General features: G+C 39.6%; 1 protein-coding gene and 1 non-coding gene across 2 annotated transcripts in view; one reads left to right on the top strand and one right to left on the bottom strand.

The window, feature by feature from the left end:
• NUP133 (nucleoporin 133) overlaps positions 1–27538 on the top strand; it is an 86757-nt gene that overhangs the window by 1839 nt on the left and 57380 nt on the right. The window contains exons 2-10 of the mRNA XM_039464189.2: positions 1023–1141; positions 6155–6258; positions 8012–8119; positions 9073–9207; positions 11012–11182; positions 13543–13698; positions 14024–14094; positions 19338–19485; positions 22142–22289. Coding sequence (XP_039320123.1) covers positions 1023–1141; positions 6155–6258; positions 8012–8119; positions 9073–9207; positions 11012–11182; positions 13543–13698; positions 14024–14094; positions 19338–19485; positions 22142–22289 — 1160 coding nt within the window. The remainder of the gene's footprint in view (positions 1–1022; positions 1142–6154; positions 6259–8011; positions 8120–9072; positions 9208–11011; positions 11183–13542; positions 13699–14023; positions 14095–19337; positions 19486–22141; positions 22290–27538) is intronic.
• LOC120362098 (U2 spliceosomal RNA) lies at positions 10230–10422 on the bottom strand. The gene has a single exon (XR_005578095.2). It is a non-coding gene; the product is annotated as a U2 spliceosomal RNA (small nuclear RNA).

The following is a 27538-nucleotide window of genomic DNA, read 5'->3' as shown; positions in this document are numbered from 1 at the left end:
CCTGGGCAACAAGAGCAAAACTCCATCTCAAAAAAAAAAGAATTTTTGTAGAGACAAGGTCTTGCCATGTTGCCCAGCCTGGTCTTGAACTCCTGGTCTCAAGCAGTCTTCCTGCTACAGCCTTCCAGAGTGCTGGAATTATAGGCAAGAGCCACTGCCCTGGCTAGATATGATAGATTCTTAAAAATAAATGAATAACCCTAAAGCCAAATGAGAGCTTGAATCTCATCTAAGCCAATATTTGTAAAATATATTTGACCACTACTGCTGCATCATGTGATAAAAGTAACATATATATACATATATATATATATATTTTTTTTTTTTTTTTTTTTTTTGAGACGGAGTTTCGCTCTTGTTACCCAGGCTGGAGTGCAATGGCGCGATCTCGGCTCACCGCAACCTCCGCCTCCTGGGTTCAGGCAATTCTCCTGCCTCAGCCTCCTCAGTAGCTGGGATTACAGGCACGCGCCACCACGCCCAGCTAATTTTTTGTGTTTTTAGTAGAGACGGGGTTTCACCATGTTGACCAAGATGGTCTCGATCTCTTGACCTCGTGATCCACCCGCCTCGGCCTCCCAAAGTGCTGGGATTACAGGCTTGAGCCACCGCGCCCGGCCACATATATATTTTTTAACCACAACATATGGTATAAGCTGATGTTCTATATTCTGGCTTTCAAAAATGTTGATTGAGATCTGCAAAATGACCTGCTGTTTGAAAAAAACACTGGTCTAGTTCAGCCTTTATTATTTCACAGCTAAGGAGGCAGAATTATAAGGAGTTTCAGTGAATAGAGGCATGCATTTCATTACTAGAGCATATGGGATTGAGGCCAAATTTTCCTAAATTGTATCTTGTGTTTTTCTTTACATGAAAAATATTATGTTTAATTACATGGTAAATACAAGCCAGTGTTAATTTCTTTCAAAGAACTCCTTATTGTGAAAATATATACATAAAAAATTAGAATAATGGAAAATTTTAAGTTATAAGTAAGGTACTATAAACTCTTTCTTTAGAGGAACACCAACACGAATGTTCCCACACCACTCCGTAACTGAGGCTGTGAACTATGATGTGAAAACATTTGGATCTTCTCTTCCTGTTAAAGTCATGGAAGCCCTAACATTGGCTGAAGGTACGTGTCATCTTTCCATTTACCTGTATTAGCAATTAAAAATGGAGCCTAGATGTGGCATGGAGTTAAATTTGTGTTTTCTCTAGTATACCTTTACCTAAATGGAGAAAGATGGGTAGCCTGTCTAGTTTTTTTTTTTTTTTTTGGAGACAGTCTCACTATGTCACCCAGGCTGGAGTGCAGTGGCATGATCTCAGCTCACTGCAACCTCTGCCTCCTGGATTTAAGGGAGTTTCCTGCCTCAGCCTCCCAAGTAGCTGGGATTACAGGAATGAGCTACCATGCCCAGCTAATTTTTTCTATTTTTAGTAGAGATGGTTTCACCATGTTTGCCAGGCCGGTCTTGAACTCCTGACCTCAGGTGATCTGCCCCACTTGGCCTCCCAAAATGCTAGGATTACCGGCATGAGCCACCGCGCCCAGCCAACTGTCTAGTTTTTTACTGTCATTGAGATATAAATTCGAGAAGGAGAATGAGTTCATTTGAACACAAATTCTTTAATTTTTAGGTTTTAGGTACTGTACCGTAGTCCCCCATTATCTTTGGGGTATATCTTCCAAGACCCCCAGTGGATGCCTGAAACCTTGGATAGTACCAAACCCTATATATACTATGTTTTTTAAATATGTGCACACCTATGATAAAGTTTAGTTTATAAATTAGGCACAGTAAGAGGTGAACAACATAACTAATAATAAAATAGAACAATTATAACAATATACCAGCAGCACTACTATTGTACTTTGGGTCATTAAGTAAGAATACAAACATTGCATTACTGCAATAGTTGATCTGATAACTGAGACAGCTTCTAAGTGACAAACAGCTGGATAGTCTCGGGGTGTCCAATCTTTTGGTTTCCCTGGGCCATTTCAGAAGAAGAATTATGTTGAGCCACATGTAAAATACACTTAACACCAGCAATAGCTGATGAACTTTTTTAAAAAAAAAAAGGTCTGTGCGTCAATCTCATAATGTTTTAAGAAAGTTTATAAACTTGTGTTGAGCCGCATGTGTCCCTGGGCCATGGATTGGACAAGCTTGGTGTATACAGTATGGATATGCTGCACAAAGTGTTGATTCAAACACCTGTAGACAGGACAGTATGAGATTTTATGACATGACTCAGAACAGCATGCAATTTACAACTTAGGAATTGTCCATTTGAATTTGCCACTTACTATTTTCTGACTAGGATTGACCACAGGTATTTGAAGCTGCAGATAAAAGGGGGAAATATTGTATATGCAAAATTCAGTTCCATTTGAAGAGTTATCAGGTTTATGAAGTTTAGTGTTAAAAAATAAAACTGGCACCTCACATTATTGGGTTTAATAATACAGTGCAATCAAATCCTACTTCTATCTTTGGATCTTATGTAGCATCCCAGAGGCTGTGTGCACAAATTTGTGATGTTACCATTGTGGTGGGTACATTTAGAAGTGTGTTGGCAGAGAGTTAGTGTGGAATTTTGAAAAATAAAATCAACCCAAGCCTAGAAAGGCAACTTTACACTAGAAGAGCAAAGTTCAAAGCACCCTAAGTATCTGCTGAAGTCATTTTTGTTAAGAAGTGAATTCTAGGCTGGACACAGTGGCTCACCCTGTAATCCCAGCACTTTGGGAGGCCAAGGCAGTCGGATCACAAGGTCAGGAGTTTGAGACCAAGCTGACCAACATAGGGAAATGCTGTCTCTACTAAAAATACAAAAATTAGTTGGGCATGATGGTGCTTGCCTGTAATCCCGGCTACTCGGGAGGCTGAGGCAGGAGGATTGCTTGAACTCGGGAGGTGGAGGTTGCAGTGAGCCTAAGTCATGCCACTGCATTCCAGCCTGGGTGACAGAGCAAGACTCCATCTCAAAAAAAAAAAAAAAAAAATTTTTGTATCTTTGTGATTTTTCTGGAACAGTGTTTTTCAAATTGTAAGTGTGACCAAAATTTAGTGGTTCATGACCAGCATTAAAAAAAAAGAAATAGAATAGAATGCATCTCATATAATGTTTAGTAAATTTTGTTTGTTTTACTTAAATTGTATGTGGCAATATCATGATGTAAAATGTATTATACTGTGAATAACTATATTTACTGTGTATATTACTGTGAATAACAGTAGGAAAAAAAACAAGCTTAAAGTGCTCTGTCTTAGAAGAAGGAATATATCTCATCCACTGGAACTTGCACATCTTGCCTGTAAGTCCTTGGGGGCTTTAGGTACAGTTGTTTTCAGACAACTAAACTGCTAAACTCTATATACATCATTCTGTTTTAAATAAATAAACATATATACATGTTGTATGTATATATGTGTATGTATATATTTTTTCTCTCTAAAATTTTAGTTTAAATTAGATTTAAGCCTTTTAACGTACTGCTGGTATTTTAACAGACTAGATTAAATAACACAGCCCCAAATCTAGAAATTTAGAGAGTCCCTAAAAGTCAGCATGTGTAAAACAAAGAGGTGTGTCAACTTGAAGAACTCTTCCCCACTTAGAAACCTGCCAACTACTGTTACGTCAGTCCTTCAGGGCACGCCAGTCGAGGATCTGGAGTTGTTGTAGTGCTTTAAAGAAAAAGAAAATTACTGAGCAGATATTTCACTTGAGCAAAAAGCCCTCGCTTAGCCTGGGCTCGGTTTGATATTTTTGCTTGTATATTATCTATGTCTTTTACTTTGCCCTTCTACCTTTCTTTAAGTAAAGAGCAAAGCTCAAATTAATAAAATTTCCAGGGCTGTTAACACATTTGTGGAGGTTTACCACCAATACTTAAGGTATAGGCTAATTTAGTTTTGTCACTTAATAGAGAATGTAACTCTTTGTCTCCATATAATGAAATAATTTATCATTCCTTTAAGGAGCTCTTATTTGAAAATTATGTGCTTTTGGGGCCGGGCGCGGTGGCTCAAGCCTGTAATCCCAGCACTTTGGGAGGCCAAGGCGGGTGGATCACGAGGTCGAGAGATCGAGACCATCCTGGTCAACATGGTGAAACCCCGTCTCCACTAAAAATACAAAACATTAGCTGGGCATGGTGGCACGTGCCTGTAATCCCAGCTACTCAGGAGGCTGAGGCAGGAGAATTGCCTGAACCCAGGAGGCGGAGGTTGTGGTGAGCTGAGATCGCGCCATTGCACTCCAGCCTGGGTAACAAGAGCAAAACTCCGTATCAAAAAAAAAAAAAAAAAAAAGAAAATTATGTGCTTTTGAAGGAAAGTTATTTTCCTTGAAATGTTTTATATAGTTAATGAGTTTATTATTTGTGTTACTTTATCGATAAAATTATAAATGTTGCTAAATATTTCCTTTTTGTTGTTTCTGTTTATTTTTTGATATGGAGTCTTACTCTCTTGCCCAGGTGGGAGTGATGTGATCACGGTTTACTGCAGCTTCAATCTCCTGGGCTCAAGTGCTCCTCCTGCCTCAGTCACCCTAGTAGCTGGGAAGTGCACTGCCACATCTGGCTATTTTTTTTTTTTTTTGAGACGGAGTTTCGCTCTTGTTACCCAGGCTGGAGTGCAATGGCGCGATCTCGGCTCACCGCAACCTCAGCCTCCTGGGTTCAGGCAATTCTCCTGCCTCAGCCTCCTGAGTAGCTGGGATTACAGGCACGTGCCACCATGCCCAGCTGATTTTTTGTATTTTTAGTAGAGACAGGGTTTCACCATGTTGGCCAGGATAGTCTTGATCTCATGATCTTGTGATCCACCTGCCTCGGCCTCCCAAAGTGCTGGGATTACAGGCTTGAGCCACCGCGCCCGGCCCACATCTGGCTATTTTTAAAATTTATTTTTATTATTATTTTTTATTTTTTTATTTTTTTTGAGACGGAGTTTCGCTCTTTTTACCCAGGCTGGAGTGCAATGGCACGATCTTGGCTCACCGCAACCTCCGCCTCCTGGTCTCAGGCAATTCTCCTGCCTCAGCCTCCTAAGTAGCTGGGATTACATGCACGCGCCACCACGCCCAGCTAGTTTTTATTGTATTTTTAGTAGAGATGGGGTTTCACCATGTTGACCAGGATGGTCTCCATCTTTCGACCTCGTGATCCACCCACCTCGGCCTCTCAAAGTGCTGGGATTATAGGCTTGAGCCACCGCGCCTGGCTATTTTTATTGTTTAGAGATGGGGGTCTCACTGTGTTGCCCAGGCTGGCCTCAAGTAATCCTCCCACCTTGTCCTCCCAAAGTATTGGGATTTATAAGCATGAGCCACTATGCCTGGCCTAAATATGTTTTACAGGAATTAAGCTACTTGATCTGTTTGTAACAAAAATTAGGAATATTAAATGTCTCAAATATACTTTTTGCCTTTGGATATATTTCTTTTTTGTTTTTGTTTTTACTTTTGGATTTATTTCTTTTTTCTTTTTCTTTTTTTTTTTTTTGAGACAGAGTTTCACTCTTGTTACCCAGGCTGGAGTGCAATGGCGTGATCTCGGCTCACCGCAACCTCCGCCTCCTGGGTTCAAGCAATTCTCCTGCCTAAGCCTTCTGAGTAGCTGGGATTACAGGCGTGCGCCACAATGCCCAGCTAATTTTTGTATTTTTAGTAGAGACGGCCTTTCACCATGTTGACCAGGATGGTCTCGATCTCTTAACCTCGTGATCCACCCGCCTCGACCTCCCAAAGTGCTGGGATTACAGGCGTGAGCCACCGCGCCCGGCCCACCTTTGGATATATTTCTAAAGGTGGTTATCAGAGTTAAATAAATCTCTTGTTTTGAGGGTTGATAATTTTGGAATATTCAAAAGTATTTGTTAGGAAGGCAGCAAACCACACTGCCACGTGTGGACCTATGCAACAATCTTGCATGTTCTTCACATGTACCCAAAACCTAAAATGCAATAAAAAAAATAATAATAATTCTTAAAAAAGAAATTAAAAAAAAGTATTTGTTATGAATTAGTCCTTCCTGAGTGTAATAATTACTTTTTTTGATAAAGCGTGTGGTAGTAAAGATTTATGTTTATACTGTAAGATTAATCACTCACCTCATTTTTTCCTTTAGTTGATGATCAGATGACTGTTTACATAGATGAAGGTGGATGGGCTTGTCTGGTGTGCAAAGAGAAGCTCATTGTTTGGAAGATTGCTCTGTCACCTATTACTAAGGTAATGGCTCTTTAGAGCGCTGTAAGGAGATAGAGGAGAGGAATACCAATTGACTTTTAATTTTTACCCTAATTTTTACAGTTGATAGAGGATAGTAAATATGAAACTACTTAGGTATTAAGGGTTTGCATTTTCATAGTGATGTGATATAATGAGCATGTGTACACATTTGTGTACTGGGAAAGAAGTTTCCCTGTATTAATAATTTTTAAATAAGATTTGTGTTTGCATTTAATAAAATTGGAGTCATTAAAATTTTCAGCGAATATAATGCTAATCAGTCTGCCTAATGAAGTATCGGACTAAATACTACCCACATAATCAAATGAACTTTGAGTTTGCATATTTCTGAGACAGTAGAACTATGTTTTGTTGAATCTACTGAATGATGGTTAATAAAATTAAAAAAAAAATGACACCAATTGCTAGTTAGGCTTGTCCACTTCCAGCAGTGGGTTATCATTTGCATGCCTAGTAATTATCCTCAGCAACCTTTTTTCTGTTTGTTACAGCTTAGATACACTACTCTCTTCCACCACTCATTACTCACTTTTTAACTCAGGGCACCTGCTTACCTAAACTCTTCATTTCTGCTGAACTTTGGGTTACTGCTGCCTAGAAAATGGTATTTGTTACCATTTGACCCAGCAATTCCATTACTGGGTATATACTCAAAGGATTATAAATCATTCTGTTACAAAGACACATGCACATATATGTTTATTGTGGCACTGTGCACAATAGCAAAGACTTGGAACCAACCTGAATGTCCATCAGTGATAGACTGGATAAAGAAAATGTGGCACATATACACCATGGAATACTATGTAGCCATAGAAAAGGATGACATCATGTCCTTTGCACGGACATAGATAAAGCTGGAAACCACCATTCTCAGCAAACTGACACAAGAACAGAAAACCAAACACCACATGTTCTCACTCGTAAGTGGGTGTTGAACAATGAGAACACATCACGTTGGGGGGAATATCGCACACTGGGACCTGTTGAGGGGTGGGGGGATAGGGGAGGGATAGCATTAGTAGAAGTACCTAATGTAGATGACGGGGCGATGGATGCAGCAAACCACCATGGCACATGTATTCCTTTTTTTTCCGCTGCCACCACCACTTCCAGCACATGTATACTTATGTAATAAACCTGCACATTTTGCACATGTATCCCAGAACTTAAAGTATAATAATCATAATAATAACAAAAAAGAAAAGAAAACCAGAAAGAAAAAAAGAAAATGGTCTTTGTGGTTAGGAGTAATAGGTCAGGGAAAAGTTCTGGGGGACATTCTGAGTTAGCTGAGGGATCCTGATATTTGACTGAGAGTCTAAGAAATAGTTCCTAGGTAACTTGGTATAATTACTCTTTGGTCATGCTAATTTTAAATGTCAGATAAACAAATCAAGAGTAGCTTGGGAAAATTCCATAGAAAACCTAAGCACTTCTCTTAACTTTAGCCTTCTCTTAACTGGACTTTTCTAGATTGGGAAGAAATTAGGATAGTTGTTCTTCAGAATTTGGTCTAGCTTTAAGTTTTCATGATTTAATATCTCTTAAGATACTTTGTTTTAAAATTACCGAAAACCTGATTAAAATGAGATGTAAGAAGAAAGAATATTTGTAGAATGGTGTTTCCAGCAATGAGTCAGAATCTAAAATATGCAGAAAGGGAAATCAGACTCATCTTCAAAATAATGGATTTGTTGTGAAAGATTCTCTGTTTGGGTTTGCTCTGCAGTTATCTGTTTGCAAAGAACTTCAGCTGCCACCTAGTGATTTCCACCAGAGTGCCAACTTGGTGGCTCTGTCTTATTCTGCTCCCTCAGGTGAAGCACCTTCTATTCAGGTAGGTGACTTAAAAGCTTATTGAAATAAACTTTTAAAAATAAGGACATTCTAAAGTTGGAGGAATCATCTTGTTTGATTTTGAGACATAGTTATAAAGCTATAGAACTCAAGACATGGTGATATTGGCAAAGAGAGCTACACAAATGGGTCAGTGTAACAGAATAGAGAATACAGTTACAGATCCACATAAAGGCATCCATTTGATCTTTGACTAAGGTGCAAAAGCAATTCAGGGGAGAAAGGATGGTCCTTTCAATGCATAGTGTAGGAACATTTGTAATTTTAAAATTACAAATGACCAATTTGTATTGTAGTGAATTTTCTGCTAGACCTTAAACTTTGTTACAAAGATTAATTTGAAATGAGTCATAGATCTCAATGTAAAACAGTAAAACTTTCCCCTGATACTGTTACTCTTAAAAAAAAAAAAAAAAAAGGAAAACTTTTAGAAGAAAACATGAGAAAATCATCATGACCTGAGATTAGACGAGTTGGAAATTACCAAAGGCATGATCCATAAAATAAAAGTTTGATAAAATTAAAATTAAAGTAAAATAAAAATTTAAAACAATGTTTTGCCAAAGACAAGAAAATGCAGAGACAAGCTACAGAGTGGGAAAAGATATTTGTAAATCATGTAGCTGGCATAGGACTTGTTTCCAGAATATGTTTACAAATTCTAAAAACTTGATAAGAAAATTGCAATTTAAAAATAGGGGATAGGACTTGAACAGACACTTTGTGAGGATATAAGGATGGCAAATAAGCGCATGAAGAGGTGTTTGGCATTTTTAGCCATTAGAGAAATGCAAACCAAAACACTGGTGAGTTCTTATTTCTGTTTTTTCTTGATTAAATAGTAAATTGTCCTATTGTATCAGTGCCATCAGACTCCTGGTTTTTGAGTTCTTCTTTTATTGTGATTGCTGATTGTTATGATCTTGTTTTGAGGCTGTTGCTGTCATGGTTGCCACCAGAGAAGGATCCATCTGCTATTGGCCAAGTCTTGCTAGTGAAGATACCCACACAGAGACTTTTGTAGATTTGGGAGGTGATAAGACTTACAGTTTCCTAACAGCAGTGCAGGTATACCATGGATATTTCTTTATATTTACTGGAAAGCTGTGATTTGACTTGAAAATGATATTTTTATTTATTTTTAAAATTAGAGATGGGATCTCCTTATGTTTCCCAGGCAGTTCTCAAACTCCTGGGCTTAAGCAATAACTCCTGCTTTGGCCTCCCAAAGTACTGGGATTACAAGCATAAGCCACTGTACTTAGCCTTGGAAATGAGATTTGATGGCTAAAAATGTGAAGTTTTGAAGAGACTACTACTATACAGGCCAGGGAGGGATCAAAACGAGATAAGGAAGAGAAGAACGTAAGGATCTATGATTTGAACAGTTAGACAATGGAGGCTTTTCTTACAGGGCTCTAAAATTTCAATATCAGATAGCAGCTAGTGATACGCATTTCTTAAAAACATTTTATGAGAGTAGCTTAAAAACCATCAGAGATGGGCCGGGCATGATGGTTCACGCCTGTAATCCCTGCACTTTGGGAGGCCGAGGGAGCTGGATTACAAGGTCGAGAGTTCAGGATCAGCCTGGCCAATATGGTGAAACCCCATCTCTACTGAAAATATAAAAATTAGCCAGGCATGGTGGCGCACGCCTGTTGTCCCAATTACTTGGGAGGCTGAAGCAGGAAAATCACTTGAACCCAGGAGGTGGAGGTTGCAGTGAGCCAAGGCTGTACCACTGCACTCCAGCCTGGGCAACAGAGTGAGACTCTGTCTCAAAAAAAAAAAAAAAAAAGATACTATAAAGAATGGTTTGCTAATACCTTCTTTGTAGGTTCACAAAGAAACAAAATCTGGCTGAGTATGGTGGCTCATGCCTGTAATCTCACCACTTTGGGTGGCTGAGGCAGCAGAATTGCTTGAGGCCAGGACTTCAAGACCAGCCTGAGCCACATAGTGAAACTTTGGTTCTACAAAAAAATTTAAAAATTACCTAGGCCTGGTGGTTTGCACCTGTAGTCGCAGCTACTAAGGAGGCTGAGGCAGGAGGATCACTTGAGCCCAGGAGACTGAGGCTGCAGTGAGCTGGGTTTTCACCACTGCGCTTCAGCCTGGGTAACAGAGCCAGACCCTGTCTCTAAAAAAATAAAGTAAAATAGCAAACGAAAAATAAAAATAAAATCTGATAACCTAATTTGTTGAATCTGCAATATGGTGAACATGTAGTTTAAAAATCAGAATTTACACTTGATCTTAGCCAAAAGGCCGAGAAGCGATTAAAAATCAGAATTTGAACATGAGGAAATTTTTTTCTGGTACAGAATTTTTGTTGTTGTTGTTGTTGTTGTTGTTTTGTTTGTTTTTATTGCGACACTCTGTGTCACCTAGGCTGGAGTGCAGTGATGCAATCTCAGCTTACTGCAACCTCCACCTCCCAGGTTCAAGCAATTCTTGTGCCTCAGCCTCCCAAGTAGCTGGGATTACAGGTGCGTGCTGCCATGCCCAGCTAATTTTTATATTTTTGGTAGAGACGGTGCTTTACCATGTTGGCCAGGCTAGTCTTGATCTCCTGACCTCAAGTGATCTACCCAGCTTGGCCTCCCAAAGTGCTGGGATTTTGCAGGCGTGAGTCACCACGCCCGGCCAGTTTTTCTTTCCTCTTATGGAAGTTTTTCTATATAGAATTAATAATATTAACTGAATGGATTCTGAAATGTATAACTTTAATGAAATAATAATGTCCTACTTTGTATTCTTTTAGATTTATTTCAATTATGGTAATTTTTCTCTGGATCAGAGCATTTTTTGTTAGTTTTCTTTATCTTAGCGTTAGATGCTTAACTAATCTCATAATATTTTTTTACAGGGAGGAAGTTTTATTTTGTCCTCATCAGGAAGCCAACTAATTCGATTGATACCTGAGAGCTCAGGAAAGATTAATCAGCATATCCTGCCTCAAGGGCAAGGCATGCTTTCAGGAATTGGTCGAAGAGTTTCTTCTCTTTTTGGAATTTTATCTCCTAGTAGTGATCTCACAGTAAGTTTATAAAGTAACTATTTTACAAGCTTATTTCTTAGTTAAATCAGTAAGTTGAAAATACTGGAAAATAAAACCTTTGATCTTTTTAGTGACCTATTTTTATTATGATCAAATGAGTTCATACTAACTTTCTCTCACAACTTGTAACATTAATATCTTTAAATCAGACAGATGATCTCACAAGTGCATTTTTTTGAACTAAAACTATTATGTAAAATTTTAAATGTGTTTCTTGAAGATTAATTTGACTTTCTAGATTTGGCCAGAAGCATGTCTCTACTCCCATGCCTCCAGCTGTCTGTGTGGATGACTGAAGTCTAGATCTGTTGGCTGGACTTCTGCACTATGCTCTAGCATAGTGAAGGGAGCATGATGGGAACTAATGTTATGGACCATCTACACTCTGCTAGATGCTCCGTAGTTGTTACATCCATATTGTGTAATCATTGTGACATCCTGTAAAGAGTGCTTTCCCTCCAGCTGACAGACGAGGAAGCACCTCAGTGAGGCTGAAGGTGTGTAAACTGCTGAGTGGCAGAGCTGGGAATCATACCCAGGCCTGTCTGAATTTACAGAACGTTCCCTTTTTACTGTGCTGTTTCCCTCTTCTTTCAGATAACTATCATCACCTGCTTCCTCAAATGTTCCTTAAACCTAAACTTAACGTGTAAAAACAAATTTATTGTATTCTTTCCTCCCTCCTACTGATTACTCAACCCTATAAAACTCATTTCTTTTTTGACCTGTTTTTGTTAAGAGTACTATCACTTTTTCTCAGTGACCCAGCTATAAAACCTTGTTATTTTTTTGTGTCTTCCTCTACTTCTATAGCAAGCTAGTTATTTGCCAGGAACAACTTCTTTTTTTCTTTTTTTTTTTTTTTTTTTTTGAGACGGAGCCTTGCTCGCTTTGTCGCCCAGGCTGGGGTGCAGTGGCGCCATCTTGGCTCACTGCAGCCTTTGCCTCCCAGTTTCAAGTGATTCTTCTGCTCAGCCTCCTGAGTAGCTGGGACTACAGGCGCATGCCACCACGCCCAGTTAATTTTTGTATTTTAGTAGAAACAGGGTTTCACCATGTTGGCCAGGATGGTCTCAATCTCTTGACCTCATGATCCGCCCACCTTAGCCTCCCAAAGTGTTGGGATTACAGGCGTGAGCCACCATGCCCAACAAGAATTAAATTCTGTCCAATCTCATTTCAGTCCCCATATTTTGGCTTTTGATGTTATGCCCTAACCTGTACTCTTGATATATTTCACCTAAGCTCCTGGGGCCTGCTCAGTTTACTTACTGTTGGCCTTTCTGCCCCATCAGTGGCCATAATCATGATGACAGAAATAGAAACAACTATAGAGTTTTAACACAAAACAATCATGCATATCCAGCTTTAAAAAGGCACATATCTATACTTTATGATTAAGTATATACTGAAGAGGCAAAATAACACTCCTGTATATGACTACACACATTCTGTCAAATGCATTCAAATACAATTCTGTGTTCAGAAGCTATTGATAATATCTCCCTTGCTCGCTACACTTACAAATTCATGTTCGACAACTCTCTGCTATATGTCCCTAATTTTTCATGATTTTTTATTTTTATTTATTTTTTAAATTAGAGACAGGGTCTCACTGTGTTGCCCAGGCTGGTCTCAAGCTCCTGAGTTCAAATGATCCTCCCTCCTTGGGCTCCCAAGGTGTTGGAATTATATGAACCACCACATATGGCCTCATTATTTTTCAAAGAATCCTTATTTTTGCTGCTTTTCGACTTGTCATCTATATTCCAATGTAACAGGATGACTTCTTATTCTCTAAAGACCCTATAACTTTCCCATCTTTCAGTTCTGCTCCTTCTGGGCCTTCTGCCTGTAGAGTCTAACCTTGCTATCAAGCTGTATTTCAGGATTACTTTTTTTTTTTTGGAGACAGAGTCTTGCTCTGTTACCTAGGCTGGAGTGCAATGGTGTGATCTCGACTCACTGCAACCACTGCCTTCCAGGTTCAAGTGATTCTCCTGCCTCAGGCCTCCCGAGTAGCTGAGTAGCTGGGATTACAGGCGTGTGCCACCATACGTGGCTAATTTTTTGTTTTTTAGTAGAGACGGGGTTTCACTATGTTGCCTAGGGTGGTCTTGAACTCCTGAGTTCCAGCAGTTCACCTGCCCTAGCCTCCCAAAGTGCTAGGATTGCAGGGCTAAGACACCACACCTGGCCCAGAATCCCTTTCTTAAGTCCTGAATGAAGAATTCTTTTAGGATTACTAATCAAATACATGAAATATGAGTTTTAAAACAATAATTCTTTAACATTAGAACTTAATCTGTGAATTTGACTTCTTTTTCTTCTCTGAATAGCTTTCAAGTGTTCTTTGGGACAGTGAGAAATCAAGTTTTTACAGCCTGACAAGTTCAAACATCAGTAAATGGGAATTAGATGATTCTTCGGAAAAACATGTGCATAGTTGGGATATAAATAGAGCCCTGAAGGAAAACATTACCGATGCTATTTGGGTAAGGAGCAATAATACTCATCTCTGTAATTCACGTTTACGGTTGTATGGTAATGCTGGTTCTCTTAAGTGTTTTATTTATTTCAACACATTTCACTGTAATAAACAAGTGTATAGTTTATCAGATTAAGTGGAAATGGGGTAGTCAGTCTCTAGAAATACTGAAATGCACTGGTTTACTTGCTTAGTGGTTTTTTTAAATGTACATTTTCATTCAGCAACTGAGCTATCATGGGTGAAGCACTTCACTAGGTGCTAGGGATATAAAGGTGAAAAGAAATGATTCCTACACTCAAGAAGCTTACATTATTGATATTTTCATGTAGGGATCTGAAAGTAACTATGAAGCTATTAAAGAAGGAGTCAACATTAGATATTTGGACTTGAAGCAAAACTGGTAAGCAATTTGTCATAAAGAACATAGATAAGAGTTTGGCCGGGCGCGGTGGCTCAAGCCTGTAATCCCAGCACCTTGGGAGGCCGAGGCGGGTGGATCACGAGGTCAAGAGATCGAGACCATCCTGGTCAACATGGTGAAACCCCGTCTCTACTCAAAATACAAAAAATTAGCTGGGCATGGTGGCACGTGCCTGTAATCCCAGCTACTCAGGAGGCTGAGGCAGGAGAATTGCCTGAACCCAGGAGGCGGAGGTTGCGGTGAGCCGAGATCGCGCCATTGCACTCCAGCCTGGGTAACAAGAGCGAAACTCCGTCTCAAAAAAAAAAAAAAAAAAAAAAAAAAAAAGAGTTTGGAAAAAATAAGTTTATGTTTATTATAAAATCATGAGCCATCTCACTGTTTTTTTTTTTTTTTTTTGAGACAGGGTCTCACTCTTGTCACCATGATATGGTGGTGCCATGATAACTCACTGTAGCCATGACCTTCTGGGCTAAAGTAATCCTCCTGCCTCAGCCTCCCATGTAGCTGGGACTACAGACATGCGCCACCACACCTGCTTGATTTTTAAAATTTTTTGTAGCGATAGAGTCTCGCCATGTTGCCCAGGCTGGTCTTGAACTCCTGGGCTCAAACAATCCTCCTGCCTCAGTGTCCCAAAATATTGGGATTACAAGTGTGAGCCACAGTGCCCACCTTGTTCTTTTAGTGCTTATCTTCTCATACTATCTATTAAGCCTTACTGAGTGGTTTTGCTGTTGTTTATCAAGCGATCCTAGTTCATTTGGGAAATTGAGGTATTTTTCAGCCTTAAATGGTATATTCTTACCTTGGTGTCTCATTATTAGAGGTATTAGGCCCATGTTTCCTACCCTCCTCCTGTTGCTCACGGAGCTTTAGGCCTACATTTGTGGCTGTGCTGAGTAAAGGATGAGGTAAGGTTTCGTCTTGGTAGCACAGGTTAGAACTTAATCATAGTTCATACTCAGAGTAAATTTCCTCTTAGAAACAGTGCTCTCAGTGGTACATAGGATCCCAGGTTAGTCTGGTAAAGCTAATTACCCATATTTTTTGAGTTTTTTTTTTTTTTTTTTTTTTTTTTTTAAGACAGGGTTTCACCATGTTGGTCAGGCTGGTCTTGAACTCCCGACCTCAGGTGATCCGCCTGCCTTGGCCTCCAAAGTGCTTGGATTACAGGCGTGAGCCACCACGCCCGGCCATGAGTTTTAATTTTTGCTGTTCTTGTTACATGTTTTGGTTAAGTAGAACAAATTCTACTTGTTCCTTTGAGGGATATTACAGTTGTACCACTTGGTGTAATTTTTCTCTCTCTAGGGCTGTTGAGACTATCAGTAGGGTCCTTTACAGTCTCTGAAAACCTTACAAAAGCTATCACAGAGGTAAAAGTAATCGTACTTGTTTGATTTCTGTAAGCATTTTAATTAAATACAGTTTACCTGTTTGTCTTTACCAGACTTTTGGAAATTCAGGACAGCCCACTGTGGGCATATAATGCAGACATTTTTCACGTAATTTTCAGAATTGGAGGCATGGGGTTGAGAATGAGAAGCATGCTCAGGAATTGCTATGCAGGGTCCACCCAGGACTCCTCTCCCTCAGTGTTGTCATGCTGACCAGTGGGATCCCTGTGAGGTGCAGCCCTCATCCTCCTTGACCTTCCTCTCTTCCTTTACTCTAAAGGATCCAGTTAGCACTCCCTTACATCCGTGAGGTCTTGCGGTCAGAACTGAACACAGAATTTCTCATATGGACACAGGTTTCTTTATTTCGAGAGCAGTGTTTGTCTTCCTCACAGTCATTCATACACTGATTCGTTGTCCATTTGGCCAGAGCTGCAGTCTGGACTTACAATTTCACTGAATAGGTTTATAAATTACTTGGCCAGGCTGGGTGGCTCATGCCTATAATCCCAGCACTTTGTGAAGCCAAGACAGGAGGATTGCTTGAAGCTAGTAGTTCAAGATCACCTGGGCAACAAAATGAGACCTTGTCTCCACACAAATAAAAATAAAAATTTATCTGGGCTGATTATGTGCACCATAGTCCCAGCTACTCAGGAGGCTGAGGCGGGAGGATCACTTGAGCCCAGGAGACTGAGGCTGCAGTGATCTATGATCCCACCACTGCACTCTACCCGGGCAACAGAGCAAGATTTTGTTTCTAAGACGATAAAACAAAAATTAATAAATTATTTTACTAGATGATTACTAATACAAATTTTAGATATCTTCATTTTAGATACAACGTTTGGAATTTTTTTTTAACCTTAACTTTATTATTTTGGATATATTCACATAAAAACTTACAGATTAAGCAGGGGGCTCACTTGAGGCCAGGAATTCGAGGCCAGCCTGGGCATGAGAGAGAGAGAGAGCACGCGAGCCAACATGTCACAAGTTTGGGCTGATAATTCTTTTTTTTTTTAATTGATTTTTATTTCAATAGTTTTTGTAGTACAGCTCATATTTAGTTACACGGGTAAGTTCTTTAGTGGTGATTTCTGAAATTTTAGTACACCTGTCACCCGAGCAGTGTACACTGTACCCAGTATGTAGTCTTTTATCCCTCACCCTCCTCCCACCCTTCCGCTTCAGATTCCCCAAGTCCATTATACCATTCTTATGCCTTTGTGTCCTCATAGCTTAGCTCCCCCTTGTAAGTGACATAGTATGATATTTGGTTTTACATTCCTGATTTACTTTACTTAGAATAATATGGACCAGTGTCCTTGAATTCCTTTCAAGAGTCCAAGCAGAAGTGATAATGTTTAGGGAGGTAGGGGAAGAGAACCATGGAGGAAAATGAGAACCATGCTTGGATTGCTTGCATTTGAGTGTCCTGTCATTAGTTACTTGCTTGGTTTCTTATTTTTAGTTGTCAGTAGAGGGTGCTTTGCCACCCTTTTAATATTTCTAAGACCTAAATGGAAGTTGCTAGTTATAGTACTAGATGTTTTAAAAGAGCTAAAATAGAAACCATTTAATTTCTTATTGGGAGTAATAGTTTTGCTAGACTTAAGGGACAAATAAGCTTTAAGATGCAAAATGGGGCCAGGTGCAGTGGCTCATGCCTGTAATCCCAGCACTTTGGGAGGCCAAGGTGGGTGGATCATGAGGTCAGGAGTTCAAGACCAGACTGGCCAACATGGTGAAACCCCGTCTCTACTAAAAAATATAAAAGTTAGTTCAGCATGGTGGCTCGTGCCTGTAATCTTAGCTACTTAGGAGGCTGAGGTAGGAGAATTGCTTGAACTGGGACCTGGGAGGTGGAGGTTGCAGTGAGCAGAGATCGCGCCACTCCACTCCAGCCTGGGCGACAGAGTGAGACTCCATACCAAGTAAGATACAAAATAGTTTGTTTTTACATATACAGCAGTTTGAAATTTCTGTAACTGATGATTTAAAAAATTTTAAAATATACATGTATATTTTTCAACATTAGAGACGGGGTTACCCTGGCTGATCTTGAACTACTGAGCTCAAGCAATCCTCCTGCTTCAGCCTCTCCCAAAGTGCTTGAGTTAAACACATAAGCCACTGTGCCTGGCCAAAAATTATTTTTATTTTTTTGAGTTAGAGTCTAATACTGTTGCCCAGGCTGGAATGCACTGGTGCAGTCTTGGCTCACTGCAGCCTCTGCATCCTGGGTTCAAGTGATTCTCATGCCTCAGCCTCTTAAGTAGCTGAGATTACAGGCACACACCACCATGCTGGACTAATTTTTGTATTTTAGTAGAGATGGGATTTTGCCATGTTGGCCAGGCTGGTCTTGAACTCCTGACCTCAAGTGATCTGCCCACCTCGGCCTCCCAAAGTGCTGGAGTTACAGATCTGCCCACCTGGCCTCTTAAAATTTTTTTTAAGAGTTAATAGGATCTCACAGTGTTGCCCAGGCTGGTATTGTACTCTTGATCCTCCCATCTCAGCTTCCCAAAGTGTTGGCTCCCAACACTTTGGTGTGAGCTATCGTGCCTGGCCATAAAAATTTTTCGTTTTAATGTTTTTCCTCTGGACAAAAGCAAATAAGCTTTAAATAACTGAGTAGATCAGGGATTGGCAAGCCTTTTCCGGAAAAGGCCAAAAGTAACTGTTTTAGGCTTCGGGGGCCATGCAGTCTTTGCTGCAGCTACTCTGTTTCACCAATGGTATCATGAAACATCCCTAGAAAATACATAAATGGATGGGTATGGTTGCCTTCCAACAAAACTTTATTTATAAAAACTAGTCTGGGCTCAATTTCACTGGAGGGCTGTACTTGCCTGGATCAGATGATTTTTTTTTCAGTCAGGTTTATTGAACTATAATTTACGTAGAGTAAAAGTTACCCTCTTTAGTGTATAATTTTACTAGTGTTTGTTTGTTTTTCTTGTTTTGTTTTTAAGATGGAGTATCGCTCTGTCACCCAGGCTGGAGTGCAGTGGTGCAATCTCAGCTCACTGCAACCTTCGCCTCCTGGGTTCAAGCAATTCTCCTGCCTCAGCCTCCCAAGTAGCTGGGACTACAGGTGTATGCCACCATGCCTTGCTTATTTTTGTATTTTTGTAGAGACAGGGTTTCACCATGTTGTCCAGGCTGGTCTTGAGCTCCCTAATCTCAGGTGGTCTGCCCACTTTGTCCTCCCAAAGTGCTGGGATTACAGATGTGAGTCACTGTACCCGGCCCTAATTCTACAAATTTTGACAGATACATAGTTTAGTCATTTAACCACAATAATCAATACAGAATAGTTTCCCCCCCAGATTCCCTTGTGCCTTTCTGTAATCAACCCCTCCATCTACCCCTATCTCCTGGAGACCACTGATGTGGTTTCTGTCCCTGTAGTTTTGTCTTTTGCTTAATGCCATAGAAGTGAAACATACAGTGTAAAACCTTTTGAATCTGGCTTCTGTCACCTAGCATAATACATTTGAAATTCATTCAGTAATTTTTTTTTATACTGAATAGTATTCCTTTATATGGATATGCCACAGTTTATTTATTCAGCAATTGGAAGACATTGGGTTGTTTTCAGTTTTAGGAATTATGAATAAAGCCACTACAGTCATTCGTGCACAGGTTTTTGTGTGAACATAGTCATTGGTTTTTTGTTTTTTACTTTTCTCTTGGGTAGGTATCCACGAGTGGAATTGCTAGGTTATATGGTAAGCATATGTTTAATTTTATAGGAAGCTGCTAAGTTGTTTTTTAGACAGGCTTTATTCATCTTTCTTTTTTATTGATTAGTGATGGGCTGGTGATTTTGGCAGCAGCATGGCACCCAGCAGACAATCCATGTCTCATCTATTATTCTCTGATAACAGTAGAAGATACTGGTTGCCAAATGTCAGATGCAGTTACTGTAGAAGTCACTCAATATAATCCACCTTTTCAGGTAAGATGTAAATTTATAAGTTAAATTATAAAGTAGCAATAATATGCTGAGTATTTTTCTAACCATTTCAGGGTCAAATTTATTTATTTATTTATTTAGAGACAGAATTTTGCTCTGTCACCCAGGCTGGAGTACATGGCTTGATCTTAGCTCACTGCAACTTCCACCTCCCCTCCCAGGTTCAAGCAGTTCTTCTGCCTCGGCCTCCCAAGTAGCTGGGACTGCAGGTGTATACCACCATGCCTAGCTAATTTTTGTATTTTTAGTAGAGACGGGGTTTCACCATGTTGGCCAAGCTGGTCTCGAACTCCTGACCTCAAGTGATTCACCTGCGTTGGCCTCCCAAAGTGTTGGGATTATAGGCATGAGCCACCACACCTGGCCCATTTCAGGGTCAAATTTCTTGAGAGATTTCATCTGCAGGGCTTGGAAATATTTTAAAGTAGCTTGTTTTTAGACATTGTTGCATTTTCTTTGCCGTCTCAGACTTGTTCTTTTGCTCAGTTTTGGCTAAAGATAAATGAAAATGGAAGCAACTACCAGAAAGCAATTTGTTTCTTCTGCTCTAGATCTTTGCAGGGATATAAGATTATTAAGTAGAAAGAAGGGATTGATGATTAATTTCAGGGTGAAAATAAGGAAGAAACCAAGCTGGGGATGATGAGTATATGCCTGCAGTCCCAGCTGCTCGAAAGGCTGAGGCTGGAAGATCACTTGAGCCCAGGAGTCTGAGGCTGTTGTGTGCCACAGTCACACCTGTGAAGAACCACTGCATTCCAGCTTAGGCAACGTTGTGAGACCCCGTCCTGAAAAAGAAAAAGGAAAAGAAAGAAAGAAAGAGAAAGCTGGGTGAAATTAGGGTTTGGTTTAGAGTCCTGTATGTCATATAAAAATCTCCCTTTTTACCCCAAAGCAAGATTATATTGGTATTCAACAGTGTTAAATACTCATCAAAGTTCTTGTAAACAACTGAAAGACAGGCTTTCTAATTTTAAGTTCATTAATAGCAATTAAACATGTTTAGTAACTGATATTCATGAGGAAAAACCTGAACATTTGTAAATTCATTTTATTTAATCTTTTTTTTTTTTTTTTTTTTTTTTTGAGACGGAGTTTTGCTCTTGTTACCCAGGCTGGAGTACAATGGCGCGATCTCGGCTCACCGCAGCCTCCGCCTCCTGGGTTCAGGCAATTCTCCTGCCTCAGCCTCCTGAGTAGCTGGGATTACAGGCACGTGCCACCATGCCCAGCTAATTTTTTGTATTTTTAGTAGAGACGGGGTTTCACCTTGTTGACCAGGATGATCTCGATCTCTTGACCTCGTGATCCACCCGCCTTGGCCTCCCAAAGTGCTGGGATTACAGGCTTGAGCTACTGCGCCCGGCCTTATTTAATCTTATATAGTACCTAATTCTATGAAATTGTTGTTTATTTTTTAAAGAGATAGGATCTTGCTGTGTGGCTTGGACTGGAGTACAGTGGTATTCACAGGCCCATCATAGTACACGGTAACTTCCAACTTTTGGGCTCAAGCAGCCCTCTCAAGTAGGTGGGATTACAGGTGTTAATACCACCATTCCTGGCTTAAATCCTTACTTTAAAAAAAAAAAAAATCTTTATTCTTAACATGGCTTGTTTAACTGAATCCTGTAAGAAACCTTTTAACTTGTTTTTTTATGTCAAACAGAAATAAACCTTATCATGTGTTCTGATTATGCAAGGAAAACATGCTAGAAAAAAATCCAGGCAGGGCAGAAGGCTATAAAGAGAATTTGAGGATTAAAAAAAATTCTAGGGCCTCACATTTAATGTTTCTGTAAAATTACTTCTTTAATAACAGCTTATTATTTTTAGCATATTCTAATTTTGTCACTTAATGAGATTTTATTTCTATTTCTGCCTCTGATTTTATTTGTAAACAAATTAAGCTTTCTTATCATTAATATCTTAGCATTAAGATAAGAACCAAAATGTTTATCAGGGATCATTTATAAAAAATTGCCAGTTCTTAAATAATATAATGAATTAGTGCTTTAATTTTCTCTATTGAATTTGTCATAGGCTTCTAGTTAGAGCCATCATTGTGAAAATGTTTTCAAAATTTGTTAATTTAAAAATTAACAAATGAGACTAGGTGTGGTGGCACGCCTGTAATTCCAGAACTTTGGGAAGCTGAGGTTGGTGGATCACCTGAGGTCAGGAGTTCAAGACCAACCTGGCCAACATGGTGAAACCCCATCTCTAGTAAAAATACAAAAAAATTAGCTGTTTGTGGTGGTGTGCACCTGTGATCCCAGCTACTCAGGAGGCTGAGGCAGGAGAATCACTTAAACCTGGGAGGCAGAGGTTGCAGTGAACTGAGATTGTGCAACTGCACTCCAGCCTGGGCAAAAGAGTGGGACTCTGTCTCAAAATAGTAATAATAATAATAATAATAAGCAAATTATAAGCAAGTCAACAAAATATATGTCTACTTGATGTTTATAAACTTACCTTGTCATGTTAATCATCTCATGGGTAGTTTTTAGATTTTTACTAAGAATTGGTGAATTATTTTATCATTTTTATGAAATAATATACAAAAATGAATTTTAAAAATCGTACAAATAGTTTTGTTTCACTTTTTGTTAAATATAATCTTAAATTTAACTTTCAGTCTGAAGACCTGGTTTTGTGTCAGCTGATGATCCCAAACTTTTCAAACCAGACTGCATATCTGTATAACGAAAGTGCTATCTATGTGTGCTCCACAGGAACTGGGAGATTTTCTCTTCCCCAGGAGAAAATTGTCTTTAATTCACAAGGTATGGTAGCAGTTTTAGAAAGCATGATTAGTGAGCTCATTAGGCATTCTGAGTGCTTTTTTCTTTTTCCATGAGTGTCTCTTCAAGCATCCTGCCTTCAGATGTTACTGAGACATTTCATACCACAACTACAGCGGCTGATGCCACAACCCTACTAAAAAACCAAAAGGGTACTAGAGTTCCCAAACTATTATGTTTGCAGGCAAAATAGTAACATTGGTTTCAGGAGAGGATGCCAAGAAGGAAAGAACTAACGCTACGACAAGTAATTACTTATTCCTAGTTAGTAAAAGTGACTTATTCTGATTTGATGCTCTTAACTTTTTCACACCCCTGGATAAAAAGAGCCCCAGGTGCTGGACTCATGCAGGGCGTCTGGTCAGGGCTGAAGAGAAGCCAAGCAGATATTTAGCTGAAGGGGTTGGGTAGAGGACAGGGTCCAGGAAGGCAACAGCATAGTTGGAACCCAGGTTTTCCTAGTCCCAGCACAGGAACCTTGACTAGGTGGGTAGGAAGTTACTAAGGCACTAGGTAGGCTTAGACTTTTTCTTTCTTTCTTTCTTTTTTTAATTGTATTTGGTCTCTGGGGTACATGTGCACGTCCTGCATCCTGCAGGATTGTTACATAAGTACATACATGCCATGGTGGTTTGCTGTCTCCATCACTCCCCCTCAAACCCCCCTCCCCACGTCGCCTACATCAGGCATTTCTCCCGGTGTTATCCCTCTCCATCCTCCCCACCCACCACCTGCTGTCCCCGTTCCCTCCCTTCTACCTCCCCAACCTAGCCCTGTGAGTGTTGTTCGCTTCCCTGTGCCCAAGTGTTCTCATTGTTCATCACCCGTCTATGAGTGAGAACATGCGGTGTTTGGTTTTCTGCTCTTGTGTCAGTTTGCTGAGAATGATGGTTTCTAGGTTCATCCATGTCTCTACAAAGGACACAAACTCATCGTTTTTTATGGCTGCATAGTATTCCGTGGTGTATATGTGCCACATTTTTTTTGTCCAGTCTATCATCAATGGGCATTTGGATTGGTTCCAGGTCTTTGCTATCATAACAGCACCACAATGAACATACGTGTGCATGTGTCTTTTGATAGAATGATTTATAATCCTTTGGGTATATACCCAGTAATGGGATTGCTGGGTTAAATGGAATTTCTATTTCTAGATCCTTGAGGAATTGCCACACTATCTTCCACAATGGTTAAACTAGTTTACACTCCCACCAACAGTGTAAAAGTGTTCCTTTTTCTCCACATCCTCTCCAGCATCTGTTGTCTCCAGATTTTTTAATGCTTGCCATTCTGACTGGCATGAGATTGTATCTCAACGTGGTTTTGATTTGCATTTCTCTAATGACCAATGATGATGAGTATTTTTTCATATGTTTGTTGGCCACATATTTGTCTTTTGAAAAGCATCTGTTCATATCCTTCGCCCACTTTTGAATGGGTTGGTTTGTTTTTTTCTTGTAAATCTGTTTTAGTTCTTTGTAGATTCTGGATATTAGCCCTTTGTCTGATGGGTAGATTGTGAAAATTTTTTCCCATTCTGTTGGTTGCTGGTTTAGTCTAATGATTGTTTCTTTTGCTGTATAGAAGCTCTTTTTTTTTTTTTTTTTTTTGAGATGGAGTTTTGCTCTTGTTACCCAGGCTGGAGTGCAATGGCGCGATCTCGGCTCACCACAACCTCCGCCTCCTGGGTTCAGGCAATTCTCCTGCCTTAGCCTCCTGAGTAGCTGGGATTACAGGCACGCACCACCATGCCCAGCTAATTTTTTGTATTTTTAGTAGAGACGGGGTTTCACCATGTTGACCAGCATGGTCTAGATCTCTCAACCTCGTGATCCGCCCGCCTCGGCCTCCCAAAGTGCTGGGATTACAAGCTTGAGCCACCGTACCCGGCCTAGAAGCTCTTAAGTTTAATTAGGTCCCATTTGTCTATTTTGGCTTTTGTTGCCAATGCTTTTGGTGTTTTAGTCAAGAAGTCCTTGCCTGTGCCTATGTCCTGAATGGTTTTGCCTAGGTTTTCTTCTAGGGTTTTTCTGATGTTAGTTCTTATATTTAAATCTTTAATCCATCTGGAGTTAATTTTTGTATAAGGTGTAAGGAAGGGGTCCAGTTTCAGCTTCCTGCACATGGCTAGCCAATTTTTCCAACACCATTTTCTGGAATCCTTTCCCCATTGCTTGTTTTTGTCAAATTTGTCAAAAGATCAGATGGTTGTAGATGTGTGGCATTGCTTCCGAGGCTTCTGTTCTGTTCCATTGGTCTATATCTCTGTTTTCGTACCAGTACCATGCTATTTTGTTTATTGTAGCCTTGTAGTATAATTTGAAGTCAGGTAGTGTGACGCCTCCAGCTTTGCTCTTTTTACTTAGGATCGTCTTGGCTATGCAGGCTCTCTTTTGGTTCCATATGAAGTTTAAAGTGTTTTTTTCCAGTTCTGTGAAGAAGATCAATGGTAGCTTGATGGGGACAGCATTGAATCGATAAATTACTTTAGGCAGTGTGGCCATTTTCGTGATATTGATTCTTCTTAACCATGAGCATGGAATGTTTTTCATCTGTTTGTGTCCTCTCTTATTTCCTTGATCAGTGGTTTGTATTTCCCCTTGAAGAGATCTTTTACCTCCTTTGTTAGATGTATTCCTAGGTATTTTATTTTCTTTATAGCAATTGTAAATGGGAGTTCACTCATGATTTGGCTCGCCGTTTGTCTGTTATTAGTGCATAGGGATGCTTGTGATTTCTGCACATTGATTTTATATCCTGAGACTTTGCCAAAGTTGCTTATCAGCTTAAGGAGATTTTGGGCTGAGACGATGGGGTCTTCTAACTATACAATCATGTCATCTGCAAATAGGGACAATTTGACTTCTTCTTTTCCTATTTGAATGTCCTTTATTTCTTTTTCTTGCCATGTGCCCTGTCTAGAACTTCCAATACTATATTGAATAGGAGTGATGAGAGAGGGCATCCTTGTCTAGTGCCAGTTTTTAAAGGGAATGCTTCTAATTTTTGCTCATTCAGCATGATATTGGCTGTGGGTTTGTCGTAAATAGCTTTTATTGTTTTGAGATACATTCCATTGATACCTAGTTTATTTAGAGTTTTTAACATAAAGGGCTGTTGAATTTTGTTGAAGGCCTTCTCTGCATCTATTGAGATAATCATGTGGTTTTCGTCTTTGGTTCTGTTTATGTGGTGAATTCGTTTATAGATTTGCATAAGTTGAACCAACCTTGCATCCCCGGGATGAACCCTACTTGTTATTGGTGGATAAGCTTTTTGATGTGCTGTTGGATTCAGTTTGCCAGTATTTTATTGAAGATTTTTACATCAATGTTCATCATAGATATTGGCCTGTAGTTTTCTTTTTCAGTTGTGGCTCTGCCAGATTTTGATATCAGAATGATGTTGGTCTCATAGAAAGAGTTAGGGAGGATTCCCTCTTTTTGTATTGCTTGGAATAGTTTCAACAGGAATGGTACTAGCTCCTCTTTGTATGTCTGGTAGAATTCAGCTGTGAACCCATCTGGACCTGGACTTTTTTTGGTCGGTAGGCCATTAATTGCTGCCTCAACTTTAGACCTTATTATTGGTCTCTTCAGGGTTTCAGCTTCTTCTTGGCTTGGTATTGGGCATGTGCAAGTGTCCAGGAATTTATCGATTTCTTCCAGATTTACTGGTTTATGTGCATAGAGTTGTTTGTAGTAATCTCCAATGGTAATACATATTTCCGAGGAGTTGGGGGTGATCTCCCCTTTATCATTTTTTATTGCATCTATTCGAGTCTTTTTTCTTTTTTTATTAGTCTAGCTATTGGTCTATTTTGTTGATCTTTTCAAAAAACGAGCTCCTGGATTTATTGATTTTCTTGAAGGGTTTTTTTGTGTCTCTACTCCTTCAGTTCTGCTCTGATCTTAGTTATTTCTTATCTTCTGCTTGCTTTTGAGTTTTTTTTATCTTGCTTCTGTAGCTCTTTCAATTTTGACTATAGGGTGTTGATTTTAGATCTTTCCTTGTTTCTCATGTGGGCTTTTATTGCTATAAATTTCCCTCTAGACACTGCTTTAAATATGTTCTGTAGTATCTGGTACCTTGTGTCTTCATTCTTGTTGGTTTCAAAGCACATTTTTACTTCTGCCTTCATTTCATTGTTTATCCATTCGTCATTCAGGAGCAAGTTGTTCAGTTTCCATCTGATTGTACGATTTTGAGTACTTTTCTTAATCCTGAGTTCTAATTTGATTGCGCTGTGGTGTGAGAGACTGTTTGTTATGATTTCCATTCTTTTGCATTTGCTGAGGAGTGATTTACTTCCGATTATGTGGTCAATTTTGGAGTAAGTGCAATGTGGTGCTAAGAATGTATATTCTGTGGATTTGGGGTGGAGTGTCCTGTAAATGTCTGTTGGGTCCGCTTGGTCCAGATCTGTGTTCAAGTCCTTGATATTCTTGTAGACTTTCTGTCTCCTTGATCTGTCCAGTGTTATCAGTGGAGTGTTAAAGTCTCCCACTGTAATTGTGCAGGAGTCTAAGTCTCTTTGTAGGTCTTTAAGAACGTGCTTTATGTATTTGGGTGCTCCTGCGTTGATTGCACAAATATTTAGGATAGTTAGTTCTTCTTGTTGCACTGATCCTTTTACCATCATATAATGCCCTTTGTCTCTTTTGATCTTTGTTGATTTAAAGTCCATTTCATCAGAGACTAGGATTGCTACCCCTGCTTTTTTTTGCTCTCCATTTGCTTGGTAAATCTTCTTCCATCCCTTTATTTTGAGTCTGTGCGAGTCTTTGCATTTGAGATGGGTCTCCTGAATACAGCACACTGATGGGTCTTGACTTTTTATCCAGTTTGCCAGTCTGTGTCTTTTGTTTGGGGCATTTAGGCCATTTACATTCAATGTTAATATTGTTATGTTTGAATTTGATCCTGTCATTTTGTTACTGGCTGGTTGTTTTGCCTGTTAATTGACGTGGCTCCTTCATTGTGTCCTTATTCTTTACCATTTGGTATGTTTTTGCAGTAACTGGTACCGGTTGTTCCTTTCCCTGTTTAGGACTTCCTTCAGTAGTTTTTGTAAGGCAGGTCTTGTAGCAATGAAATCTCTCAGCAATTGCTTGTCTGTAAGGGATTTTATTTTTCCTTCGCTTTTGAAGCTTAGTTTGGCTGGATATGAAATTCTGGGTTGAAAATTCTTTTCTTTAAGGATGTTGAATATTGGCCCCAACTCCCTTCTA

The sequence above is a fragment of the Saimiri boliviensis genome, chromosome 14 (assembly GCF_048565385.1).
Source record: "Saimiri boliviensis isolate mSaiBol1 chromosome 14, mSaiBol1.pri, whole genome shotgun sequence".
Lineage (NCBI taxonomy): Eukaryota > Metazoa > Chordata > Mammalia > Primates > Cebidae > Saimiri > Saimiri boliviensis.
This window is presented reverse-complemented; position numbering and strand designations above follow the sequence as displayed.